At 38.5% G+C, this 25,471-nt stretch overlaps 1 protein-coding gene across 1 annotated transcript; it reads left to right on the plus strand.

Annotated features, from left to right (window-relative positions):
- On the plus strand, positions 1-24,945 carry LOC142078086 (tenascin-like). The gene is made up of 13 exons (XM_075140615.1): positions 1-94; positions 3,020-3,027; positions 4,586-4,723; positions 5,340-5,475; positions 7,830-8,047; positions 11,325-11,511; positions 11,654-11,938; positions 14,546-14,815; positions 15,991-16,206; positions 17,766-17,896; positions 18,077-18,206; positions 23,474-23,624; positions 24,130-24,945. Exons 1-13 carry the CDS (start codon positions 1-3, stop codon positions 24,254-24,256), a joined length of 2,091 nt encoding a protein of 696 aa, XP_074996716.1. The 3' UTR covers positions 24,257-24,945.
- Positions 24,946-25,471: the final 526 nt, after the last annotated feature.

Genomic DNA, 25,471 nt, shown 5'->3' on the forward strand with positions numbered 1-25,471 from the left:
ATGCCGGCCCGTCCCGCTGCCGGCGGAGACATCCGCCTCGGGGCCGGCCTGGCGAGCCTAGGGAGCGGAGCTGCTCCTCCTCAGGGAGCGGGAAGTAAGTGAGAAGCTTCGGGTTTGAACCCCCGCGGCGGGCGTGAGGGAATCCGAGAGCCGGCAGCCGGGGCCCCACCGCACGGCGCCGCCCGCAGCCCAGCGGGACCCGCTCCTCCACCCTCCCTCCGCCGCCCGGCAGCAGGGAAACGGGCAGGAACGGCCAGAACAAATGAGGGGGTGCCGGGTGGGGGCAGAGAAAGCGAGGAGGGGGAGAAGAAAGCGGCCTGTGCGGCGGCAGCCGCCTCCCCCCCCACTCTCCTGCGGGGAAGGGTGGCGGCCGCCCCCTTGGCGCCTGCTCGGCTCTGGGCTCCGCAGCTTCCCCAGCGCCACCCGGCTGGGGCCCATCGTCAGGAGGGGGTTTTAAAATGTCTGCGGCGGCCGCCGTGGTCTGGGTCTGCGGCGGTAGGGAAGTGTCTGGAGAAAGCGACGGCGGTTCTTCCTCCTGCCGTTGATGCCCAGTCTTCCTGGTGCGGTGAAGATTTGCCCGGGAATTGCGTGCTGTAGTTACTAACTAGAAATTTAAGAAGTGCTCTAGTAAGTAGGTTGTGTGCGAGTTAGGAAATCTATAGGCTTTGCTTTTATATTGAAAAGTAGGATTCTGTATTTTCCGTAAGCAGTTTTAGACTTGCTCATGCAGTTTCTGGTGCTATACTGGTGTGCACCTGCCTTTAGATGAGCAAATTTAACAGAAGTTATCATAAACTTACACTGTTTGTATTTATTCCTTTTGGACACCCTAGAAAGACACATCAATGGTTTTGCAGGTGTGCTTAGTACTTCCACAGAAAACTGTTCTAAGGCTTATTTTGAAAACTGATAAAGGGGCAACTTGCTAGAAATGTGTACTCTGGAAAACAGCCAGAGTTTCTTGAAGAAAGTGCAAGGGGTTACACTGATTTCAATGAATTTCGATCCAGTAATCACTAGTAAAACTTAAAAAACCCTGACATTTTTTACACTGAGGGGTTTTCAATTGACTAATGAACAACAGGCACATCCCCACTTCAGTTACAGGACAGCCTTTAGCTGATCCCTGGAAGCTTTATATGAGGCCTGGGAAGAGGCAGGGCCAGGGCGAAGACATGAATCTCGGGTGCACCATTGGCTGTTGCTGTATCTATGTGAAGTATAAATACGTGTATTAGTTTTTCTTTTCTTATGTCTTAGAATTTTTAACACAATTTTGTTTTGAAGCTGTTGTGATTCAATCACATAAGAGACACTGGGACTATAACGTTTCTTTCTCTATGGATCAAGCAATTCTTCTTCTGCTTTTATTAAAATATTTTTTTAAGGTAAGAAAAAATTCCCTTTTTTGAAGGTGGATAGATATTCTAGTTGAATGTTGAAAATTGATGTTTTGTGATTTGGACTGCTTTTTTGTCGTCCTAGCAGTCATAGGGAACTCTCAATTATTGCTACTGAACCTTCCCAGTCTTCCTTCTATTTAAATTGTTGGAAGCTCTCTTGAGATCCTTGATCTGCTTTATTGCCTGCTGCTTCTGGTTTAATGTTGTTCCCCAGAAGAAGTAACAGATGCCAGTGTCTTTAAGTCCTGAGCTAGCTCATGCTGCTGTGTAAATTGTCACCTTTTGAACACTGCGGATACATGCATTGTGATGATGGCAATTCAATATTGTCGGGTACCTAGGGGTATACTCCGGCCACGCCTTTAGGAAGTGTACTTCTGCAAGAGATATTTTGCTTTCTAATCCAAAACTGCCATTTGTGGATTAGCCCTTTGGTTTTAATTTGACTGTTATTAAAAACCACATACGTAGGAACCACATGTATCTTTCTGCTTACTTTTCTAATACACTTTGCAATAGTATTGTCCATATTTATCTATATTTAGAGTTTGTATGTATAGTTTTTATTTTACATTTAGCTTAACATGCTTTGCAGCAAAGGTGATTTCAAAGCTCTCAATTACTGGTGCAAATACCACTCCCTTCCTTTGGAGGAGAGATCTGTGTATTTGGCGTGGTGAAACATTGCTGCGATAACCAGCCTCCTGGTATATTTCTTGACAGTATCCAGGTAGTGTTCGCTTGCGCTGGCCAAATTTGAGCTTGAGAACAAGTGTTTTTTGTGGAAGCCATAGTGCAGCAGTCGGTGATCTGCCTTAGTCAGGGAAGTTTCCCAACAGTTGCAGGGTACTTGAGAGTACCCGACTCTTCAGGATGGTGATACAGGGTGAAATAAAAACTTCAGCAAGTTCAGTATCATATCTCCAGCAGTGGCAAAAAGCAGATCCTTGCGGAGGACTGTAAGAACAGCATAATACGAGAATTACCTATACTATGTATGGTTCCCACCATTTGCAGCTTAGGGACTTCTTGAGATGGATTTAGTTGCAGTGCATTTTGTGAGCTTCGGTATCGTTCTCTTCTTCGAACTTGTCCGGCCTCCTCTGAAGCCCATAGAAACTTTTAGTACTCGTTTTAAGCTTTGTCAGATAAACTATTTATTTTGTGAAGAACTGCCTCTGTTTGCTTTGAATCATAACAGCTACGTTTCATCCTTCACAGTTCTTGTATTTGAAGAGAAAATGAAAAATCAATCTTTGTCACTTCTTCTGGCTACTTAAGATTTTATAGAGCTCTGTTGTATTTCCCCTCAAGTGCCTCTTTTTCAGACTGAGAAGCTTACTCGAGTCACATGTTGAGAAGTAGTCGATAGCAGAAGTCAACACGTATTTGTTGTTTAGGTCTCCTAGCTGGTATGTAGCTAGCCTGAAGATAGATTTGCACCTTAGCTCTTTGGTCAATTTAATTTTTTTTTTTTTTTTAATTTCTGTAGTCTTTGTGTAAGGGCCTAAAAAGTACAGGCAAGGTGCTGGCACCAAAAAGGAACATTCTAAATCCCTCATCAGATATAAGTATGGTAAAATTTCTGTGTACACTTGCAAACTTCTTGGTTTTAGGTCTAGGAGTATGTATTTATGTACAGTAAAATGGCATACAATATTGCTGACAGTAGAAAATTATTAAATTTTTAAATTCAATTATTAGCACATATATGTTTTTTATTATCTTTAAAAGCAGATTTTCCTACCCTTTGGCTTATTTTGACAAGGTTGTTTTCAGGGAACGCAAGCCAGCTATGCACCCATCAATTAAAAGCCTGCTACTTTTCCTGGAAATGTCCAATATCCTTAAACACTTTTGTGTATGCCATCAATTTTAGTCTAGTATGTCAATTCGGGGGCTTCCAAGAGGTGGTACGTACCCTCTTATAAAGGATTTAGAGATTAAAGGCTTTATAAACTTTATGAAGTTTATACTTTAGAAAGTGTGATCTGAACTCTGAACATTAAGATCTTGATAGATTTATAGTTACATTAGTTTGTCATTAGTTAAAGGAGGTTACCTTAAACTAAATTGAGTCCAAGAGTATGTTGTGTTAACAAATAGGAAAGAGCTGGGTGTTTTGTATTTTTATGGGGTTGGTGGGTGGGTGGGTGTGTGTGTGGGTGTGTGTGTGTGTAGTAAATTGCTTTACAGGACAACACAATGTAATATAATAATAAAAATGCTCACTTTTGTTTTAGAGTACTAGGATTCCTATTCATGCCTTGATTTTTGTTTTGTTTTTTGAACTACATTTTGAGTTCAGTGCTAAATGATGGCATTTATTTGTCATCCCAATTCATAAAGAAAAGAAAAATGGAACTTAAAACAGAGAACTGCAATCTTTTAAAAAATGTTATGTGATGGGGATTGGCATCGCATGCCTTGGTTTCTCTGAATCTGAGAGGTGTGATTCAGGTTTATATCTTGTTCGATAGAAGCCACCTCTAAGTTTCTGGTTCCAAATGAAATTCAAACATAGAAGGAACCTGCTTCTCTAAACAGCTAAGCCAAAGTCCCTCAAAGGCAGGTACAGTTATTAAAAAGGCAGTGTCAAAAATACAGAAGACTTGTGTCTAGAATGAGTTGACCTCTGTAAGAAGTTGAAATGCTGAACGAAGTTTGTACTGCCATGTCTAAATTGGATCAGTAGGGAGGTGTTTAGTAAATTATTTCTTTACCTCTTGAATGTTGCTGTTTCTTATTCTGAGATATTCAGAACTTGTGAAAGTGATGCCACTGAAGTCTTTACCATGTAATGTGAGAACAGGACTGAGACCTCCAACTCCTGACTGACTGCTAACTATGTACGTACATTGCAAGTGAAATCTCTGACCTTGTTTCTAAAATGATGACAGGTTTCTCTTTTCCTAGTAGGGTGTGTTTGGGTCAGCTGACGTGGGGTGGCCACCCCTAGGGAGAGAAAGAAAAATAGAACCTGTACCTGCAGAACTTGTAAAAAATTACGAAGCCTCTGTGTGTCACACAGTAGGGCTGGTAATACTGGTCCATATAAAAACTGTTGCTGGCTGACAAGTTCTAGGTAAAAGTAGTTAAAATTGGCAGAATTTAGTTAGTTAGTTAGAGGTACATTTTTGGCATTTTCTACTAAGTTGCATTCATGTATCTTTCTGTTACAGGGTTCAGAGAGTCTAGACTGTGACCACGTGAAAAAGCCTGCTGGAGTAGTTTTGATGGAGTGGACTGAATTGCCCAAAGGAGAGGATCCAGACTATTATATTGTAACATACCAGCGTGCAGATGCTTTCAGTCAAAAAGTAAATTTCGTCAATCTGAGCGATAAGTAGTTCCAATTGTATTTAAGCTGTAGATACCAGTAGTTAATAGCATTGTGTGTTTGTTTGTTTAAAAAAAAAACCCCAATGTAAGATAGCAAATAAAGAGAAAGTGTGGAAAAATTGTACTAAATTCTGTAATTCATGGCATTTATGTGCACTCTTACATAGTCCTACTGAAGCCAGCGGGACTTAAGAGACCCTTGGGGATCCCGGTTGAGTAAGGATAGATAGGCATATGTTTGAAGTTAAGAATGTGCAAGTTCTTCAAGGTACTGTGGTTAGAAGGAGGAATATAACTTCTCTAGGAGAGGCACAGACACTACCCCCAGATCTCTGAGGAAGGGTGGTGTTCTTATTTTGAGCACAGGATGTTCTGGAACTTAAAGAAAATATGGGGATTTTAATATGAAGGTGTTTGTTAATAGTTTGATTTCTAAAATGTTGTGTTTTAAATGCATTGGGTATTTTGCAGTTTAACTGCAGCCTTAAGTTTGATGAGCTGCAATATAAGCTACCCTTTTAAAAACTTCGTAGATCATTTATGAATTGTATTTTTATTACTCTCACTATATCCAGAAATTCTTTTAACTTGCAGAACGTAAGAAACATTTCTAAAGTTGAACAGAAACTTGTCAGTACTACAATTCTGCTTGAGGAAAATAAGAAGTATGATATTACAATAGAATCCCTAAAAAATGGCCGAATCATAAGTGTAAAATCATTTAAGACACGTAAGTAGTGTAGCACAAAAATATTTCAGTATCATTATAGTTAGTCTAATACTGAAGATTAAAGAAGTAGGGGTTGAAATCCTGAGCTTACTTATCTATTTAGAAACTTTGCGTCAATGTATGTTTTCAACCATGAAGAGTAGAAGGAATAATTTTATATAACTCATTTGGTTACTGTAACAATTCTGCAATACGGGACTGATAGAAAGTTTGGAAGATTTTAAAATGTTATAGGCTTTGCTATACTATAGTAATTCTAGGAGAAGAGATTTATAAAAGAGGACCATTGAAAAAGTTACTTAAAGCCTGGCAATTTAATATCAAACGTTTTTGTTTGTCTTATATAAATTAGATATATTGGTTAAATATTAAATACTTTTGTTTCTGCTTTATGACAGTCCCTCTTTAAAAAGGGTTAATGAGTCGCTTGAAGGTCTTAATATTGTGACTAAATGGGGCAGACTTTTTGTATAAGAATTTGTGAATCTAGCCACTGAACTTACAAAAACATCATTTACAGCTGTAAATCAGTTCAGGACCACAAGTCCCACCTAATATTAGAATGAAAGGGCTTTCTAATCTTAATTTTGTTAATTGCTTTAAAACAGTTTATAGCATTACCTTTGTACCATTATAAGCTCATACTAGCTTTGGCATGCAGTCTAGGATCTGAATACAAACAACATAATTGGGAAAAATACATAGTAAGTTGAAAACGTTGCAGCAGCCGTTGACTCTGATGAAAGTTAGTGTGTTTAGCAAGCTACAGGAAATAATTCATGATCATGCTAATCTGTGACTGTACTTGACATCTATTGCTTAACTGATATTCTAGCAAAGTATGTACTTTTACAGTTAAACACTCCTTAAACTGTGCACTTAACTTTTATTTCTGGTTGCTACAGACATAAGGTTACATGACAATAAAAAAGAGCATGACTTTCTTAGTAAGAAAGACATTTTCTGCTTCACACTACCTTTCTTTCCCTACTGTGTGTATCCCTCATCACTTCTTAAAAGAAGAAAGAAATTAATGCAATAAAACTGTGAGCTAATTATTCTGTGGTGGTAAAGACAGTATTTATTTTTTCTTGGTCTGCTAGGTGGAATTTCAGCAAATGACATCAAAACATTTGTGACAGCTACTACAGTGTCTTTTAATTGGAATACAATGACTAAAGAATTTGCAGCTTCAGTTTCATTGAATGGTACTTCTCAGATTATAAAAAACGCCAGTGGATTCTTTGTGTGGAGTAATTTGACACCTGCCACCTTATATACATTTAAGTTTATATTTGAACAATTACATCTGGAATTTATAAATGTATCTCAATCACTGCATGTTCAAGCTGAAACAGGTATATATTAGAGTTTGTTGTAGTCACAGTGAATGCAAGGAAGCACTGCATGTTTTCTGGAAGAGTTAAGAGTAAATTGTAAAAAGCCTGTATTCCATTTTGCAATTTTTAATAGATGTGGATTGTTTCCTTTCTAGAAAGCTGGAAGAAATTGAATGTTAATGACACAGAAAGGTTATTTCTAGTTAATATTTCTTAGTATTTCATGAGCAAGAATTCAAATTTGTATGTGTAAGTATTTTAAGCTAACTACATTTTTTGCAGTCTAAAATAGAGTCAAGTGAATGTTGAGGTTTGGCATTGTAATTATTTGAGTGTATGGATTGAATTTACTATATAGTTTCAATGAAAAGGCAGGGAAAATCCTGAATTTGGTAAGGATTTGGAACACTTTTTGCCAGCGTTCAAAGTGTACTCAGTTTGTACTGCTGAGTGGCTAACCTAGCTACGCTGTTTTGTTAGAAGTGCTTTGAAGGAGGCAGGATTCTGAGGATGTTATGGCTTGATTGTGTAACTTCATTCCTTTAAATGTGCTACTCTAATAATGCAACTTAAAATCTTTAAAATTAGGAACACAAAAGAAGGGATGTTATAGGCTCAAACTCAATGAAATAATTATTTTCGTAAACTCAGGAAACTATTAAAACCAAATGATCTGTTAACTTCAATTTTAAAATTCAAAAAATGAATCATCAGAAACTAAGCTTAAAGCATTTTTTTTTTCCTGAAGTAGATTAAAAACTTAATGGATCTCTTTTTTTTGCTTCACTGGGTTGTTGTTACTACTCTTTTAATTCAGTCGATCAGATTTTTTAAGAAGCAGGATTTTGAAGGAGGGTTGATTCATAATTACTGAATTTTTGGGGGGTTGCAATCGTGAATTAATTAAATGCTATCATCATCAAAATGTCTGTGTAATCATAAAAAATCTACAACTGTACCACTGCCATAAATGGTACAGAATATCTTTAAAATCCTGTCCTTGTTCACCTATAGGCACCTGTTCGCAAGGGTGGGTGGCATTCCAAAGCAGCTGCTATCGAATGGGTAAGGAGAGCAAGTCATGGAAGGTGGCACAACAAATCTGTGAAACGTCTTCACGAGGGGCACATCTTCTTGACATAGGGAGTAAAGAAGAACATGGTTTTATTTTGTCGTATCTCCAGACAATTAGTCAAATAATCATGTTATGGACGGGTCTTAATGACCTAAAGGTCAGTCTATTTTATCTTCTTTGCTATTACATGTATGAAAGCAGGAGAATTTTGAACTACAGAGCCCAATTCTTTGGAATAAAAACCGCTACGCAGTGAATAGGTTTTTTTTTTTGTGTAGTTGTTAGTAGTTATAAGAGGAATCATCATTTCTTCCTATTTAGAAATACTGAAAATATTTAGCAGGCCATAGCTGGGAAAAAAAGATATAGTTTATACATAACCTGTTTCATTTTTCTTTTTTTGTGAGTACTTCACAGGGATATTGCTGTGCCTGTAGGTGGTGCTGCTTTACCAGACTTTAAATCTTCTATACATATGTAACTTACTATGGATATCGAGGTCTGGGGTTGGCTTTCTCAGTTTTGATGCGGGTCTGAAATGTTGGGTGTTGACCTTAGCAAGGTCTGTCCAGTATGGATGGATGCTGGATAGGCCAGTAGAAGAAGGGATTGGAGCAAGGTATTTCTTGTAAAAAGTTTCCTGTTTTTCATATTTGGGATATGAGGGTTCTTAATGCCAGCTCTGCTGTTATTAAATGACTCGCTGTGGTGTGGTGTGTGATTTGGGAACAGCTACAGAGATAAATAAAAGTATTGGAAAAGCTCTCAGAAAGATGGAGGCACTCTGCCAGAAATGTGGGATCCAGACTTCCTGTGATTAGGCTTAGTGAAAACGTCTTTTGTGGTAACTATCAGAAGGTTGGGAGGAAGCCACTGTTCAGTTTGGAAAATCTACACTCTGAAATTTAATTTTAATAATGTTTTGGTCAAATTAATTTTAAAAGAAATGCTGTAAAAAAACAGTAAAAACAAAGTAAACTTTATTTGTAAGGGCAGGAGGTAAGTGATAAACATGTCATAGACAGAAAATTTCTTTTTTGCAGACTGTTAAATAACTTAATGGGGCTACATAAACAAGTCAGAGTGGGATATCATCCAAACTGAGGAAACAAACGTGTCTAGGTTTGTGGTTAGAGAAGCATTCTAACCTTCCTGGTTAGTAAAGCACCAGTAATGTATGCATTTTACACGTAACATTGTTTTATGCATGAGATTTTAGAATTCTGTAATTTTTACACCATAGTGATATTAATCTTGACTAACTTGGTATTTTAGAAGTAAGGTCATATTTGTAAGAGGCTGCCAGAAATAGGTATCCCATGAAAACATAATATTTTTGCAGATTGAAAAGAGTGCTAGAAATTTTTTTTTAAACTCTGATTACACAGAAAAAAGATAATTGCCAGTTTGGAATTTGACTGTTAGTCAACTGTTCAATCATTACATGCATTTTTATGTTTGTGGGAGTCTAGTCAGTTAAATGAACTAGATGAGTACCTTGTTTTAAGAGTAGCAAGGGATAATAATAAAATGCTTGTTTTTCAAGCACTTCTTTCCTAAATATTTGTATTTAATTAGCGTCTTCAAGTACTGTATGAACATGTTACAGTCGTCCTAAGTATCATTGTTGTCATTTGCTCTCATCTTATGGGAACTCCAAATTGTACTTACACCAAATTAATTGTACTTACACCAAATTGTACTTACCTCAGGAGTTCATGCATGGGACATACGCTAGGAATTGCAGGACTTGTTTAAAATCTGAGATAAAAAATACAGATTCAATTATTTTTGTTTTCTCTTTCATATTTGAACCATTAGGGAGTTAAATTTCTGTTTTCAAGTTTTTTTCTCCCAGTGCCCATGGGACTTGAAATATTCTATGAAATTAAATGAAAGTTGAGACTATAACCTACTCAGAAGATTTCAGCAGCCGTAGGAAAACTGCCAAGCACTGTGACACTGATAAAATTAGTGACATTGTAAGCAGGATTAGTTCTGTAGCATTTGTATTCTCACAGTTTCTCCTTCTTTAACCCTATTTTGATCTGTATCTGCATTCAAACCCTTCTTGATGAGGGTGAGCATTCTTGTGAAAGCCAACAGGGACCCTGGAGATGTAGGTCAGTGCTCTGGATAAGAATGAATGGAGCACTTTGGTGATACCCTCACATCTGTCCTGACACTCTGTGCAGTTCTTCAGAGTTAGGAAGTGGGAAAGGTAGGCTGAGGCTTCTCTTACAAGCCCTGCTACAGAGGTTTGTATCGTAGTATCTTGTGGCTTCCTGTGCTTGTAGTTAACTCTGGTGCCCAGGAAGACCAGTATAAGAAAACGATATACATTGATCTACATAGTATTTTTGAAACAGCAGGCTAGGCACACAAGTCCTCCTGAAAGTCAAGTTGAATTATTTCTTACCATTGAAAATCTTCTTCGCTCTTTTGGGAACATGAAAGACATCACAGTATTTTATTTGATTTTTTTTCAATTCAACAGTTGAATTTTTTTTCTCCTCCCTCTACCCCACTTCTGAATATCTTTAACAAAATGGGAAAGCAATGGAAGTCTTAAAATTATGGTGGTACCTCAGCTTTTCTCCTTTACAGTACTGAAAGCATTTACTTAGATTGTAGGACCACAAACTTGCTATGCCTGAAAGCATTTATGCTAGTAAACCTCCTGAGAGTGCTCCAATGTCATGCATAAATGTGTTGGGGGGTTTTATTAATCCCCTGTAGATATGAGTATGCATTAGTGCAGTGCGGCCTGAAACCTGTCTCCCACTAGAGGGGTCTGCGTTGCAATGCTGTGAGCGTGTTCTACAAGCATCTTTCCTTCAAAATACCGTGTTGCCCCAGTCTAGTATTTGTAGGGTTCTGCTGGAAAAACTGAAAGTACTTCAAAGGTTAGAAATTTGGAGTCGGGTGCGAGTGAGTGTCCTAAGCTGAGCTACCGGCCCATGGGAGAAAGGGGAAAAGACAGCACTTCCTCGTCTGATTGTGAATCTAGCCCTGGATTTTTTTCAGTTAAACTATTTTTGCTTTCAGACCGAATTTATTAATATTTTCGACTGAAGGAATTTTTTTGTAGGTAAATAACATTTTTAGAAAATTATCCATCCTTGATTATTAGTTTATTTGATTAATAGTGATTTTTAAAGGATTGTTTGTAACGATCAAACGCTCTACATTAGACTTATGTGGCTTTTATTGTATTATATTATATTATTACCTTGTAATCTATTATAAAAGGGATAGAATTTAACACGGAAATATATGCTTCATTCAAAAATTTCCTATAGAATTAATTTGTATAAATGAACTATGTAAATTTTGGATGGTTAGGCGATATGCTTGCAATGACAAAAGCCTTAATAATTCATCAATATAATGTAAAAATACATGGAGTTTTTATTTCATTTTTTTCAATGTAGGAAGAAGGTCAGCTCTTGTGGACAGATGGATCTCCTTATCTTCTAAAGGCTGGTATTTCAACTTTGTCAATGATACCAGAAGACGAAACTGACTGCTATGCCCTTCAGAGAGATCCCACTGGTCCAGACTATTTCTTCACAGGATTTTTCTGCTATATACAGCTACCATATATTTGTGAATATGAATGTAACTATATTTCTTCCAATCTTTTGCATTTATTTTTAAAAGCCTTCCCCCGATTACGTTTATCTTTGAAGATACAGATATAAAAAGAAAAAGTTTTTCATGATCTTCAATGATTTTTTTAATTTTTGGTGTTCTTTTTCAGTACCTCTGGTACCAGAAAACTTCACATTTAGTGTGCGTGATGTCAAGACAACTGAAGCTGTATTTATGTGGAGTGAGATGGACATATGGCTTAAGTCAGGCTTTGCACTTATAATTAAGTACTATTTTGATCAATTGAAGCCATACATTCTGAGCTTGCCTGTGAATACAACTCAAACAAAAATTGTGCAGTTGTCTCCTGGCCTTCGTTATAGTTTTTTATTAGCAGCAAGGAACCTAGAAGGGGCACAGACTAACTTAAGTCCAATTCTGAAGATAGAAACAAGTAAGTTACAAAAATAAATAGCAGTGATAACCAGATAATCGTGCACTTTTTATATTTTTCCTTTAATTATGCTATTCCTTTTGTTGATACTTTGTCTGAAAATATAACTAACTCTGAACATGAATTCTGAATCCAGGATTGATCCGTTGGTATAGTGCATTCCAATGTCTTCATTTTGCTTTTGTGCTAAAATGCTTTATTGGGATTGATGAGGAAAAACTCATGAGTTTTCAGTGGCCACAAGCAAGAAGCCAACTACAAATTCTGTTTCTGTAAAGTATGTTTTAAAAGCTTATTCTTACCATAATTTTACTCATAGAATTCCTGCTGATGTCCAAAGGGAAAGCTGGATGTCAGAGTAGCAGTAAGGTATTTTTTGGCCATGCTGATGAAATGCAGAAGCATGCATTCCAATCTGAAGTAAAAGATTTTATTGGAATAAACAGAGATATCCCTATATATCTGCAGTGAAGATTAAGACAAGCTTCATAATTTAAAAATACATTGTGTTTTGACCCACTGCATGATGCAGTATGGCATAAGAAAAATTCATGATCCAATTAACATATGTTCTAATAAAATCTAACTGAATGAAGCCAAATGAAACCTGCCAGTTGGTAGAGATGAAAAATACCTTTGCATCTAAAGGTGATCAAATGGACATGCCCTCAAGGAAAAATTACTTCATGGACACAATTTTAGGTGGAGATTTTCTTCAGGTTCCTGTTTCTGTGGTACTGGGAAAATATTCAGATTTGCAAAAGTTAAAGAAAACATACTGCCCTAAGATTTTTACCAATTCTGGCAAGGCAGGCCAAATATGAGGCAGAGGTCCATTTTCTTAAAGTCAGAACAAAATGCAGATTTTTCTTTAGGGGAAAGGACTGTTCCTTTTCTCCAGCAAGTACATTTTGTACAGTTCACTACTTCTTCCCCTGGGCTGCCTTATGCACTTGAAACTCCTCCCATCTCCTGTGCCTACTAGCTTCTCTGCTCCCTGATCTGATGGTTTGTTTTCTGTATATAAGACCTTGTAATGCAAGTTACCTCTATAATGGAGGAAAGATATTCCTGCTCTCTCGTATGAGGAGCAAATATGTGTTTTACCTCAGAAATCAGCTTTTCAGCTGCAACATTGCTATCTACAGAAAAATGATTGTCTAGGCAAGGAAAAATAGGACGATTTAATTATTAGACTGGTGACTGAATTGTTGGAAGAGGTGTAGGAGACATAAGGAAGAACTGTTTTAAATGATTGATAAAAATAGTGTGCATTGAACACTTACACTTTCTGAAATTCAGTAGATTTTGCCATTTAATTCATTAGGACCAGGTTTTAACCAACATGGGTAATTCATACTATTTGTCTTAGATGATGTTTCTGATCTGACTGAAGTACAAGTGAGAGGATCTAAGTGAGGAAACTCGGTTCTACATAAAGAGCTGGGCAATTCAGAAAACCTCAATTCGCTAGTGAGAATATTCCCCTGCATATCAATATTAGATATACAGTCAAAGTTGCTGTTTGATTTGCTCTAATACTATTTAGCATTTATGTAAGTAAGTGTGTACTGTTAGCTTTTCAGTCTGTATTTGAAAAAAAGGTTAGTTATTGTAAAAGGTACCAGAAGGTATTATCCTATTTCTATTCCTGATCTTATTCAATAGGACCATTGCACTCCCAGAAGTTAGAGGCTACATATGTTTCATCTGCAGAAATACATTTAAAGTGGAAGCCTCCACAGCATTCATCCAGTGCTTCTTTTCATTACTACCTCATCAACATTTTGGATACTGAAACCAACATTTGGGAACAGTTACCAGTTGAAAAAAGCAAGACTTCAATAGTAATAGGAAATGTAAAACCTTATCATCAGTATCAGGTATATTTACAGAATGTAGCAGAAAAAGGAACTCTAAGCTGCCATGAAAAGCCTATATTAATCACAACAGGTGATGTATCCATTTTCTGGAGGTTTTATTTCACTAGACAGAGTTTAAATTGAAAATACAAGGCACAGAAGTATTTTTAAGGCCATGTACAGATTGCAGTTTGTTGAAATGTATTAGGGGAAAGTTGGGGGTGTTCTTTTCTGTTTACTGATTCTAACCTTCAGAACCTTCCAAAAGAGTGAAGATACCTATCCCCTTATTTATTTATTCACTCACTTACTTACAGCACGTTAATATGTGCTAAAGAAGTGACATCCTGTTGGATAAATATTTATGATTTGTATATTTAATTTTAGCAAAGTAGAAACATTACCATGATGTCTCAAATTATGTAGGTGAAGACAGATTAATTTTTTTTCTAATCATAGATGCTGTGACTCAGATTGTGTCATCTTTGTTACTCTGTATATATCCAATGGAACAGAATATGCTTGTAAAACAAGCATTTGTTATGAGAAAATGGAAAGCAGAATCTGCCTGTAACAGGTGGTTGCCTATGAACTATTTTAAGAAATAGTTAAATGAATTAGTAGTTTTAAAATAATGAAATTTTTAGAAGCAGAAATAAACCAAAAGGCATCATTGGGAAGTGATTGTAAATTGATAGTGAGTTTGATCTGTAGTTTTATACTGACATTTTTTTCTTTGATCAAGCTGTCAGTCCACCTACAGCTGTTTATATTCACCCAGAGGATGTACAAGAAGAGAGTGTAATCCTTCACTGGAAGCTGCCACAAGAGGGTCAGGAATCCTACATTCAAGTGAAACCTAATGCAGACATAGGTGAAACTAAGAAGTTTCTAATAAGCAATACAGAAGAGTTTAAGATTGATCTCCTAATTCCTGGAATGGCTTATGAAATAGCAGTGGCAACTGTCAATAATGGAAATATGAGTGAACTGAAGACCATTCAATGCACCTTAAGTAAGACATCTTTTAACAGTGGAAACTGCAGACTATGATACACACAACATCAGTCTCATTATCGTTACTGTCATCTAACAGATTTGGTAGATCAAGTCAATTTGCTTAATAGCCAAGGATCAAAACTAGAATATGAAAAGTACTGATCCAATCCTAATTGTTAACAGCAAAGTAGATGCTGTTAACTTTCAAAGAGGGTGCAGCCTTGGGAAACACATTGGTAGTACTGATAATTGCGATGAGGACCATAGCTGGGAATCCCACTGACAGAAGAAATTGGGTGAATCATTGATTTGCATTGAAATAGGAAAATATTGGAATGGTTGAAACAGATTATTTATTTTTGGAGATGCATTAGTTGTTCTGTGAACTGTGAGAGAAAAATTACCCTACTATTCATAAGAGGGTGCTGGGAAAGAACTTTAAGAGTTAGAAGTAGTAGTAGCTGAAAGGTAAAAGCTTTACATTGTTTATCAAAAGGTCTTTCCTGTTAGTCTTAATTTACCAACATGTTGAAATGCTTTTGGCACAGTATAAATTTTTTGCATATGTGGAAGGAATGGGCAGGATTCATTTATACATGTGCTATGTAAAGGCTGCAGCTGTCAAGTTATAGATATATGAAATGCTGCATTGTACAGTATTTTGGAGGGTAGCAGGCTTAGTCTTTTTCACAATTTTTTGTATAGGATTAGATTTAATACCTTATTCAAACATAGATGACAGAAAATTCTAGATGGGATTTTTCACAACTGTCAGAGCCAGCTGTAAGGGAAGAAAACTAAACACGTCAATATTGCATCTGTCAAATGTATCTCATTCTCCATGTTCATCTCCCTGTCCACATGTACATTTCTGTATATTTTTTCAGCTATTCTGACTTACCTTTTCAACCACAACTGCACCAAGAAGGTAATTCATTGATAATTTTGGAAGCCTAATTTGCTTTGATTCATAAATCATTTGTCGAATGCTTCAGGATTCCGGTAATAAACACCTGAAAAGGTCAGGTTGTTTACTGTTTCGGAGCAATGACATGTTTTATTATGGTAGCTATTCGTTTGCACTGGGCAAGCATATTTCTCAGGGCAGTTGCTTCAGATTTATGGTGTGGCTTTCATTGAACTTATTTTCAACTGATTTAACATGTGGCAATTTTTTTTTTCTTCTTTTAGAGCCCAAGCCTGTTCAAATTGTAGTTCCTTGTGTGCTTTATAGCAATGCTGTGGTATTATTTGTTCGCATGCCTGATATTGGAGTATTTGATGGCATATATGTTACAAGTAAAGGAGGACCTAATGTGACATTCATTTTAAAAAGCGATGGTAAAATAACAATTGGAAACCTTACTGCAGGAACAGAATATGATTTCTGCGTTTCCACAAAAAGTGGTAAAATGTTGAGCTCCTTTTACCATGTATCTGGTGTAAAAACGTGTGAGTATTTTAAGTTTATTCCTATAAAATTGCACCATATTAAATTTTGATTTGTAAACTCTTTTAAATTTATTTTTATTTCAGAGCAGTAGAAGAGACAGGCTATTTAAAAATCAGCTTGATATATCTGTGTAAGCAATTAATAATTATACTAAAACTAACTGGTTTTTAAAGACAACTGTAACGACCCCTTATAATTTCCAAACTTTCTAAATTGTGGTTTTTATATCAAGTCTATAAAATGTCTAGAAAGTATTTCAGGAATTTATGCCGTATTAAACTGTTGTCCTTGTGGGAAGCAAGACACATTTTGACCATTTATTTTAGCCAAGAAGATGAGTATCAATGGAGTCACTTCTGTGTCTTGAAGTTAGTAAGTTTATTCTTCGTGGTGCATCTTTAAGCAAATAATAAAAGCGTTGAGATTCCCATTTTTCAAGATAATAAATTCAATAACAAAGACATTAAAAAAAGTATTATGGGAAGGGGACTGCTTCTAGCAAGACTTTTATAAAAGGAATTTTAATAAGAACTTAAAAACTGTTTAAAAATACCTGCTGAAATTCTGTTTTGACTTTCCTATTTTTTGTTATAATCATACTTCCAGAACTTTTTCTTTTCCTGTTTTATCATTTTCCTTTGAAATTCTTTTCTGCTGTGTTTCTTTCATAATAGAAATATTATAAAAGGAAAAATTAAGATAGGATAAAAAGGAGCAAGGAAGAAAGAAGAGGAGAATGAGGGCAAAACAGAAAAATTCTTCCCCAAATAGTGAAAATGTTGAAAGCAGATTTTTCTTAAAATATAGTTTTAATAAAAATTTGGGTTCTGATCGATCTTATGAAAGCATTTCCTAAATTTAGTGTGAAACTGCCTTGGAAGACCTAGTTTTGGTCTGTCTCTTCTGGGGCCTCAGAAACTTGGAAGAAAAAAAAATCTGACACCTCACATGTATACAGGTTTTCTAAGAAAAACTGTAAATTTTGGTACATTCCAGCCAGAAACAGCTGTGGATGAAAGAGGTGCAGAGAAAAGTAGAAGCTCCTCTGTAACGTGATCTGAATTGTATCATATAAGGCTATACTAATTAGGGATAAAGTGTAGTTGTCTTGCCTGGTCTAGCCAGTTTTGCTGAGCTGTTTGACAAAATTTAGGTACATTCTGAGCACTATGGTGGTGGTATTGGAGGGATTAACTTCATTCTGGAGGGCTTTCCCGCCTAGGAGTGCCAGCTCTATCCTCAGGGAGAAATGCATGTTCAACCCCATGTAATTTTAAGATAAACAAGCAAGCAATTTTCTTTAAATAGTGGCAATATTATCTCTTTGTTCTTTCTCCGTTTTTCTATTTTGGAATGTCTGTGTGTTTGCATGCCCGTGATCAGATTTTGCCCTCTATTTGTTTGAATCTGTTACTGATTGTCCTCACTTTTATGTCTCCGCAAGAGATACAAAAAGTGTTGGATTGAACAAAGTCTTGGATTGAACAGTAATGTGTTTTATGTCCTTCTGTAGGTCTGGCAGCTCCACTCAATGTACGAGAAGGTAACGTTACAGACACTTCAATACAGATTGCTTGGGACCGTGCTGATGGAGATTTTCAGCAATACGAAGTTATATGTACAAATTGTGCAAGTGCTTTCAGGGTATGTTTTTTAAAAGACCATTTGTGTATAGGCAATGCAGTTATTTTTCAAAGTCTTCTATTAAGTAATCAAAGGTTAAATTAAAAACTGTATCTCCCATTAAAATAGATGGAGGTACCATTTACATAAGATAAGCAAATTTTGCAAGCAGTTCTGTGAAAGCTGTATTTGGTTTTCTAGGTCCAGAAGGTCAAGCAAGAAACAGCAACGTTTTCCAGCCTTACTCCTGGTAAACTGTACAACTTCACAATTCGAACAGAAAAGGAAGGTTTCAGAGACAGTATTTTTGTGACAAAGGAAATAGAGACAGGTGAGACCACAATGCCAAATTCAGCATGTTTTAATCCATCTGTGTCTTCCTTTCTTCTTGAATTTTATTTTTGTCTGAAATAGAGAAGGAGAGTCATCTTCATCGTTTTCTCCTTATTCTCTTTCATTGTTATTTTCCTTATTCTTTGACTGCTTGTGTCCTTTAAGAATTTGAATATGGTTACCGTGTACAATGAACTACCAACGTTAACTTCATAATGACTCAAGCAGGTGTACAGTCCAGTAACTGATACTTGCACACTGTCTGGCTACCAGCATTACAGAAAACAAAATCCTTTTTCTTAGACTTCTCGTTAATGTTTGATTTCTTACTTTAGTGCTGAGTTTGAACACACTTAGGTGTTCAGAACTAAATTAGGTGATGTTCTCTCATTGGCCTCCCCTTACATCAGGACTAAATTTGGGGGTTTCTACATTTAGTTCATTTGGATTAGGACATTTGATTCTCTGCAGCATAGTTCTGGTCTGTTCTAGTTCTTCTCCTAGCAGCTAGTGGCTTCCTTCCATTATACATTTAAAAACCATTCTTTCATTGTTACTTTTTTCCTTTTTAAATTAAGATCCCTTGAAGTCAGATTTTTCTGCTTCTTTTTCTCACTCCAGCAAGTATGTTCATTCTGAAGGGTTCTTTCATTTTTAGAATGATGCTTCTCCTTTCTGACCTTATCAGGCTTTCACTCGTAACGCAATTATGTTGCTTCTTTTTGACATCACTGTGAATAAATCTATTCGGATATCACCAGAAAGTAAGTACTCTGGCCAGTAACCTTCACAAACTGTCTTGAGATAATAATTTCAGAGTCGTATCAGTTCACTGTTGCTTCTTCTTTCAATAAGCATGATGTTCTTATTCCAGTGAAACTACATTAAAAGAGAGTTCAAAGCCTCTGAGCTGCTCTCTGTTTCCAGTAATGTACAGTGCCATAGATACTGAGATATCCTGCTCCAATGGAAAATGGTACCTTCATCTTGGGTGTGGGAATTCATGATGTGGAGAGAAAAGAGTTTTGGTCATTAGCTCTAGATAAAACCTGGATCAGACTAGCAGTGTCACTATTCTTGGCTAGCAGAGTAACTCAACAGTGTTTCTGAGGCTGTGTTCACTCTAGGCGTACATCCACTGTTGCATTGCTTTTTGGTTGTAAAGTTATAGCTAATAATAAACTACACAGTATCTTCCAGTTTAAAGGTAGGATCTTACTAGTATAGAAGAAGTATGCCTCAAAAACATCTTTGGATTCTTTCAAGTAGTCATCAAACATGTGGTAGGGGAGGTGCAATTGACGCTTTGTGGATTTCCAAAAACTTGTCAGTGAGATTCCCTTACTGTGGCTCTTAAGAAAGGAGCCAGTCTTTTAAATTGACCTAACAACAGGGAATAGAAGATAAAAGTAGTTTTCACAGTGGAGGGAGGTTGTCAGACGACTTCTGGGACCTGTTATGTCCAAAACACTCATAAATGATCTAGAAAAGTGAGCAAACACAGAGGTGACAGAGTTTGCTGATGTAAAGTTACTCAGGATTAGTAAGGATGAGAACTAACAAAGAGTAACTGTGGAAAAGACCATATATGCCTCAGTGGCTGGATGTTAAAGTGTCAGACGCAATTCAGTTTAAATAAGCGTAAAGTGATACACAAGGCAAAAATAACCCAAACTTCACAAATATATGGTCAGCTCTGAGCTGACTGTTACATCCCTGGAGCGATATCTTGAGAATATGATGCGTAGTTCCATGAAAAAATCAGCATATAGCTCAGCAGCAAAGTAAAAAGCAGCTGGGATGTTGGAAGAGATTATGGGACAAAACAGAAAACATCGCTGTATTGTCTCTAGAAATCCAGGTACGCTTGCCTCTTGAATACAGCATGCAGTTCTGGTCCTGTCAGATTGTGTGATAAAAGTTCACTTGCACACCCACAAAGAAGCCCAGAGAGGCAATGGCAAGAAGGGGAGCCCAAATAGTACCCTGCCAGGCTATTCCCAAGCCCATCACAGGAGCCATCAGCCCATCAAAGACCCATCTTCACAAGTCCAGAGGAACACAGTGGCAGGCAGGATCCCAAATTACAGACTCCTGAGGAGCAAACACCCTGTCCAGGTCCTTCCCAGAGCTGTCTCAGAAGAGCCTCAGACCTGTGTCCAGGCGTGAAGCCCATCAAGACAGGTCATTGAGAGAAGGTCTCTGGATCACCTTCTGGACTAAGGGTGTTTGTTGCCTAGGGGTGTAGGACATGTTATGGGATGCCAGGGAAAAGCAGTTTGGGATTGCACAGGACTTATTATGGGATGCTTAAGGGAGGAATCAAAGGCAGGAAAAGGGAGGGAATTAGGTGATTTGGGGAAAAACAAGTGCTAAGGGGATAAAAACGACTCATCACATGTAAATGATTTGCTTGTCTGACTGTGCCCTGCACCTGATCAGCACAATCTGACTGATCTTATTAAATCCCTTTCTAACTCTTTCCTATCCTGTGTGCGTGTATGTGTACAGGAGCGTGTTTCAAAGAGCCCTTGTGTCTGTGGTGCAGCATCTGGAGCGAGTGCGGGTGTGTGAGTGAGTGTGTGATCACTAGTGAGATCCAGCTGGATGAGCTGGTGGGTAGGTCATGTGGCCTGGGAGCAAGGGGGTGGGTGGGCCAGCTCTGGGTGAGAGACCATCTGTGTATTTCTAAGGGCAAGAGCACAGGGGAGTCGCCTGTTGGGACCTGGGAAGGCCTGGCCAGCTCTGTGTGTGTGCCAGCAACTGGGGAGACTCGGATCCAGGGGCATCTACTGGGCAGACTGAGTGAGTCCAACTGCTGGGGACAGCCACCTTGTACATATATATATAAGGATTCTCACTAGTGGACCTCTGTTCTGAGCTGGAGAGGGGAGCAAGATGAGGCCATTGATGGTGTCTGTGTTCGTGTGAGCACTCTGAGTGTCTGTCTGTGATCTGTATGATCAGCCACATATATAGAATCATTAAGGTTGGAAAAGACCTCTAAGATCATCGAGTCCAACCATCAACTCAACACCACCATGCCCACTAAACCATGACCCTAAGAGCCACATCTACACGTCTTTTAAATACTTCCAGAGGTGATGACTCAACCACTTCCCTGGGCAGCCTGTTCCAATGCTGTTACTTGGGAGAAGAGACCAACACCCACCTCACTACAACCTCCTTTCAGGTAGTTGTAGAGCGCGATGAGGTCTCCCCTCAGCCTCCTCTTCTCCAGGCTAAACAGTCCCAGTTCCCTCAGCCGCTCCTCATAAGACTTGTGCTCCAGGCCCTTCACCAGCTTCGTTGCCCTTCTCTGGACACACTCCAGCACCTCAATGTCCTTCTTGTAGTGAGGGACCCAAAACTGAACACAGTATTTGAGGTGCGGCCTACCAGTGCCGAGTACAGGGGCATGATCACTTCTCTACTCCTGCTGGCCACACCATTTCTGATACAGGCCAGGATGCCATTGGCCTTCTTGGCCACCTGGGCACACTGCTGGCTCATGTTCAGCCGGCTGTCAACCAGCACCCCCAGGTCCTTTTCCTCCGGGCAGCTTTCCAGCCATTCTTCCCCGAGCCTGTAGCGTTGCCTGGGGGTTGTTGTGGCCAAAGTGCAGGACCCGGCACTTGGCCTTGTTGAACCTCATACAGTTGGCCTCAGCCCATCGATCCAGCCTGTCCAGGTCCCTCTGCAGAGCCTTCCTACCCTTGAGCAGATCAACACTCCCGCCCAACTTGGTGTTGTTTGCAAACTTACTGAGGGAGCACTGGATCCCCTCGTGCAGATCATTGATAAAGATATTGAACAGGACTGGCCCCAAAACTGAGCCCTGGGGAACACCGCTCGTGACCAGTCGCCAACTGGATTTAACTCCGTTGACCCCAACTCTCTGGGCTCAGCTGTCCAGCCAGTTTTTTACCCAGCGAAGAGTGCACCTGTCTAAGCCGTGAGCCGCCAGCTTCTCAGGAGAATGCCATGGGAGACAGTGTCAAAGGCTTTACTGAAGTCCAGGTAGACCACATCCACAGCCTTTCCCTCATCCACGAGGCAGGTCACCTGGTCATAGAAGGAGATCAGGTTGGTCAAGCAGGACCTGCCTTCCATGAACCCATGCTGGCTGGGCCTGATCCCCTGGTTGTCCCGCACATGACTGGTGAGCACCCTCAAGACGAACCGCTCCATAATCTTTCCCAGCACCATATATATGTGTATATATGTGGTGTATATGTGTGCTCTGTGTGCGTGTGCCTGCTGGGAAAACAGCTTCAGCTTTGCTGCTGGTTGGACCTCGGGACATGGCCTTTCAGGCTATTGGATCTGGCATGTTATATTTTCCTCTAACAGGTCCCTAATATGAAAAATTGAAGTATAGTAGATGCGATCAAAAAGGTTCATAGGAGGGCAGCCAGTGTGATCAAACACATGTAATGTTTTGTATTTAAGGAAGTACTGAGCTAAAAACTGATAGAGGAACAATGATGTTCCTCTGTCACATTTTACATTTTACAAATGTAAAATCATTTGTGAGAGGATAAGTCATGGAGAGGTAATTATGGAGCAAGTAAGAAATGGTAATTCACTGACTTTTCCTTTACAAGAACTAAGAGCTTGAAACTAGAAGAGAGCAAGTAGAAAACAAGCAAAAGGAAATGGTTGTTTACTAAATTTATAGATGTTACAGAACTTCTATCCACATGATATTTTTTGTGATGATTGTGGTCATAGGTTCAAGTGGAGACTGAAGACATTTGTAAAAGAGAAATTTGCTGAGGTTTACTAGATTCACAGAAATCACCTTTGGCTCAGGAAATCCTTGGGCTGCAAACTGCAGTCTGGGAGATTACTGAAGGGGATTATCATTCTATGCAAGTCTTGCTTTTCTGTAGACATACGCTTTTGGCCACTGTTGAATACAAGATACTGTGCTAGTGGGGTCTTTGGTCTCAGCCCAGTACGTTACCTCTTATACTGACACTTCTTTTCTTGAGGAATTGTCCGCTTTTGAGGAACTCCACATCAGTGATGTCAGAACTGCACTAAGTAGCATTACAGAGCAGCAAGCAGTTTGGCTCTGGATCTCATGAAGTCCCTATACACATTACCGCAGCAGTGTTAGTCTGTGTGTCCTTGAGATAAGCAAGAATATGGCATAATTTTTCTGGAGTTTTCATTGCATTCTGATGACGTAAGTCCTGTCATAAAGTAATATATTTAAAATGTATTTTTTAAGTAATGCTTTTTTTTATTGTCACACAGTACCAAGCGCAGTTAAATATCTGAACTACAGCAGAGACTCTGAATCAATAACTGTTACCTGGCCACCAGCCCAAAATATGTTTGATGGATATGTTATTTCAATCAACAGTAAGGTCTTCAATGAGGAGAAAATGTTACCTTCCGGTGTAAGGTATGAGGATTACATTTAAAAAATAACTGACATGAACTCAAAACAGATGTTTCACTGTATATTTAAAAGAAGTAGCCTGCAGTGTTACTTATATGTGATATATATTTGACGTTCTTGTTGATATACATTACTATACTCGTGAAAAAAGATCATTTTAGGAATTGCGTTTTTTAACAAATTACAAATCTCATATGATGTGTTTGTGCAAAGAATAGCAAACAAAATACTGCACTGGAGTGAGCACCAGTAGAACCTGTGTGTCATTCTGGATGTTTAATTTAATCTTTTAAGACTTTCTAGTACTTGAACTTGCTGTGAACCATAGTGTGATGCATCCTATTTAAGATTTTATCATACTAAAATAGTTTTTGACTGACAGCATATACACACGTATACACACATCATGTGTAAATAATATCCATAATACTATAAAGAATTAACATATCAAAATACATACATTTTTAAAATCCTAAAGAACACAATCTCTTCTTTTGAATCTTTGTAGAATGTACAAATTTGAGAGTCTTCTACCAGGCACTGATTACTTAATCGGTATTGTGACAACCAATGGATTAAAAAGAAGTCACCCCACCATCCTCAAGATTAGCACCTGTAAGTTCACAGTTTATTAACAACTTTTCATGATTTCAGATAATTAGGATTGTTACATTTTAAGGTATTGTCTAAGAAAAGCTATTCCTTATTAAATCAATGCATTTTAACGATGGCTGGATTAATGTATGTATGTCTTTCTTTTCAATCTAAACATCCTTGAAAGTTACTAAGTAAATAAAATCTTTTAAAACACAAACAAGTTTCCTCTGTAGTTAATGGGATTCTGCCAGTAACTGAATCAGCAGTAATATTAGGATGATACAACTTTTCCATAAAAGTTTACAAACATTGGTTTTATTTCTGATTCTGTTGTAATATGTAGAGGTGAATTCCATTTATTTTATATTCTTCTTAAGTACGAAATGAAATCTGTTTCTACACTTAACTATAAAATAATGAATTACAGCAGTGTCTTAGAATCATAGAATCATAGAATCATTAAGGTTGGAAAAGACCTCTAAGATCATCAAGTCCAACCATCAACCCAACACCACCATGCCCACTAAACCATGTCCCTAAGCACCTCATCTACACATCTTTTAAATACTTCCAGGGATGGTGACTCAACCACTTCCCTGGGCAGCCTGTTCCAAGGCCTGACCACTCTTTCAGTAAAGAAGTTTTTCCTAATGTCCAATCTAAACCTCCCTTGGCGCAACTTGAGGCCGTTTCCTCTCGTCCTATCGCTAGTTACTTGGGAGAAGAGACCAACACCCACCTCGCTACAACCTCCTTTCAGGTAGTTGTAGAGCGTGATGAGGTCTCCCTTCAGCCTCCTCTTCTCCAGGCTAAACAGTCCCAGTTCCCTTAGCCGCTCCTCATAAGGCTTGTGCTCCAGGCCCTTCACCAGCTTCGTTGCCCTTCTCTGGACATGCTCCAGCACCTCCATGTCCTTCTTGTAGTGAGGGGCCCAAAACTGAACACAGGATTCGAGGTGTGGCCTCACCAGTGCTCAGTACAGGGGCACGATCACCTCCCTGCTCCTGCTGGCCACACTATTTCTGATACAGGCCAGGATGCCATTGGCCTTCTTGGCCACCTGGGCACACTGCCGGCTCATGTTCAGCCGGCTGTCAACCAGCACCCCCAGGTCAGCTTTCCAGCCATTCTTCCCCAAGCCTGTAGTGTTGCATGGGGTTGTTGTGGCCAAAGTGTAGGACCCGGCACTTGGCCTTGTTGAACCTCATACAGTTGGTCTCAGCCCATCGATCCAGCCTGTCCAGGTCCCTCTG

Source organism: Calonectris borealis, chromosome 1 (assembly GCF_964195595.1).
Source record: "Calonectris borealis chromosome 1, bCalBor7.hap1.2, whole genome shotgun sequence".
NCBI classification, from domain to species: domain Eukaryota; kingdom Metazoa; phylum Chordata; class Aves; order Procellariiformes; family Procellariidae; genus Calonectris; species Calonectris borealis.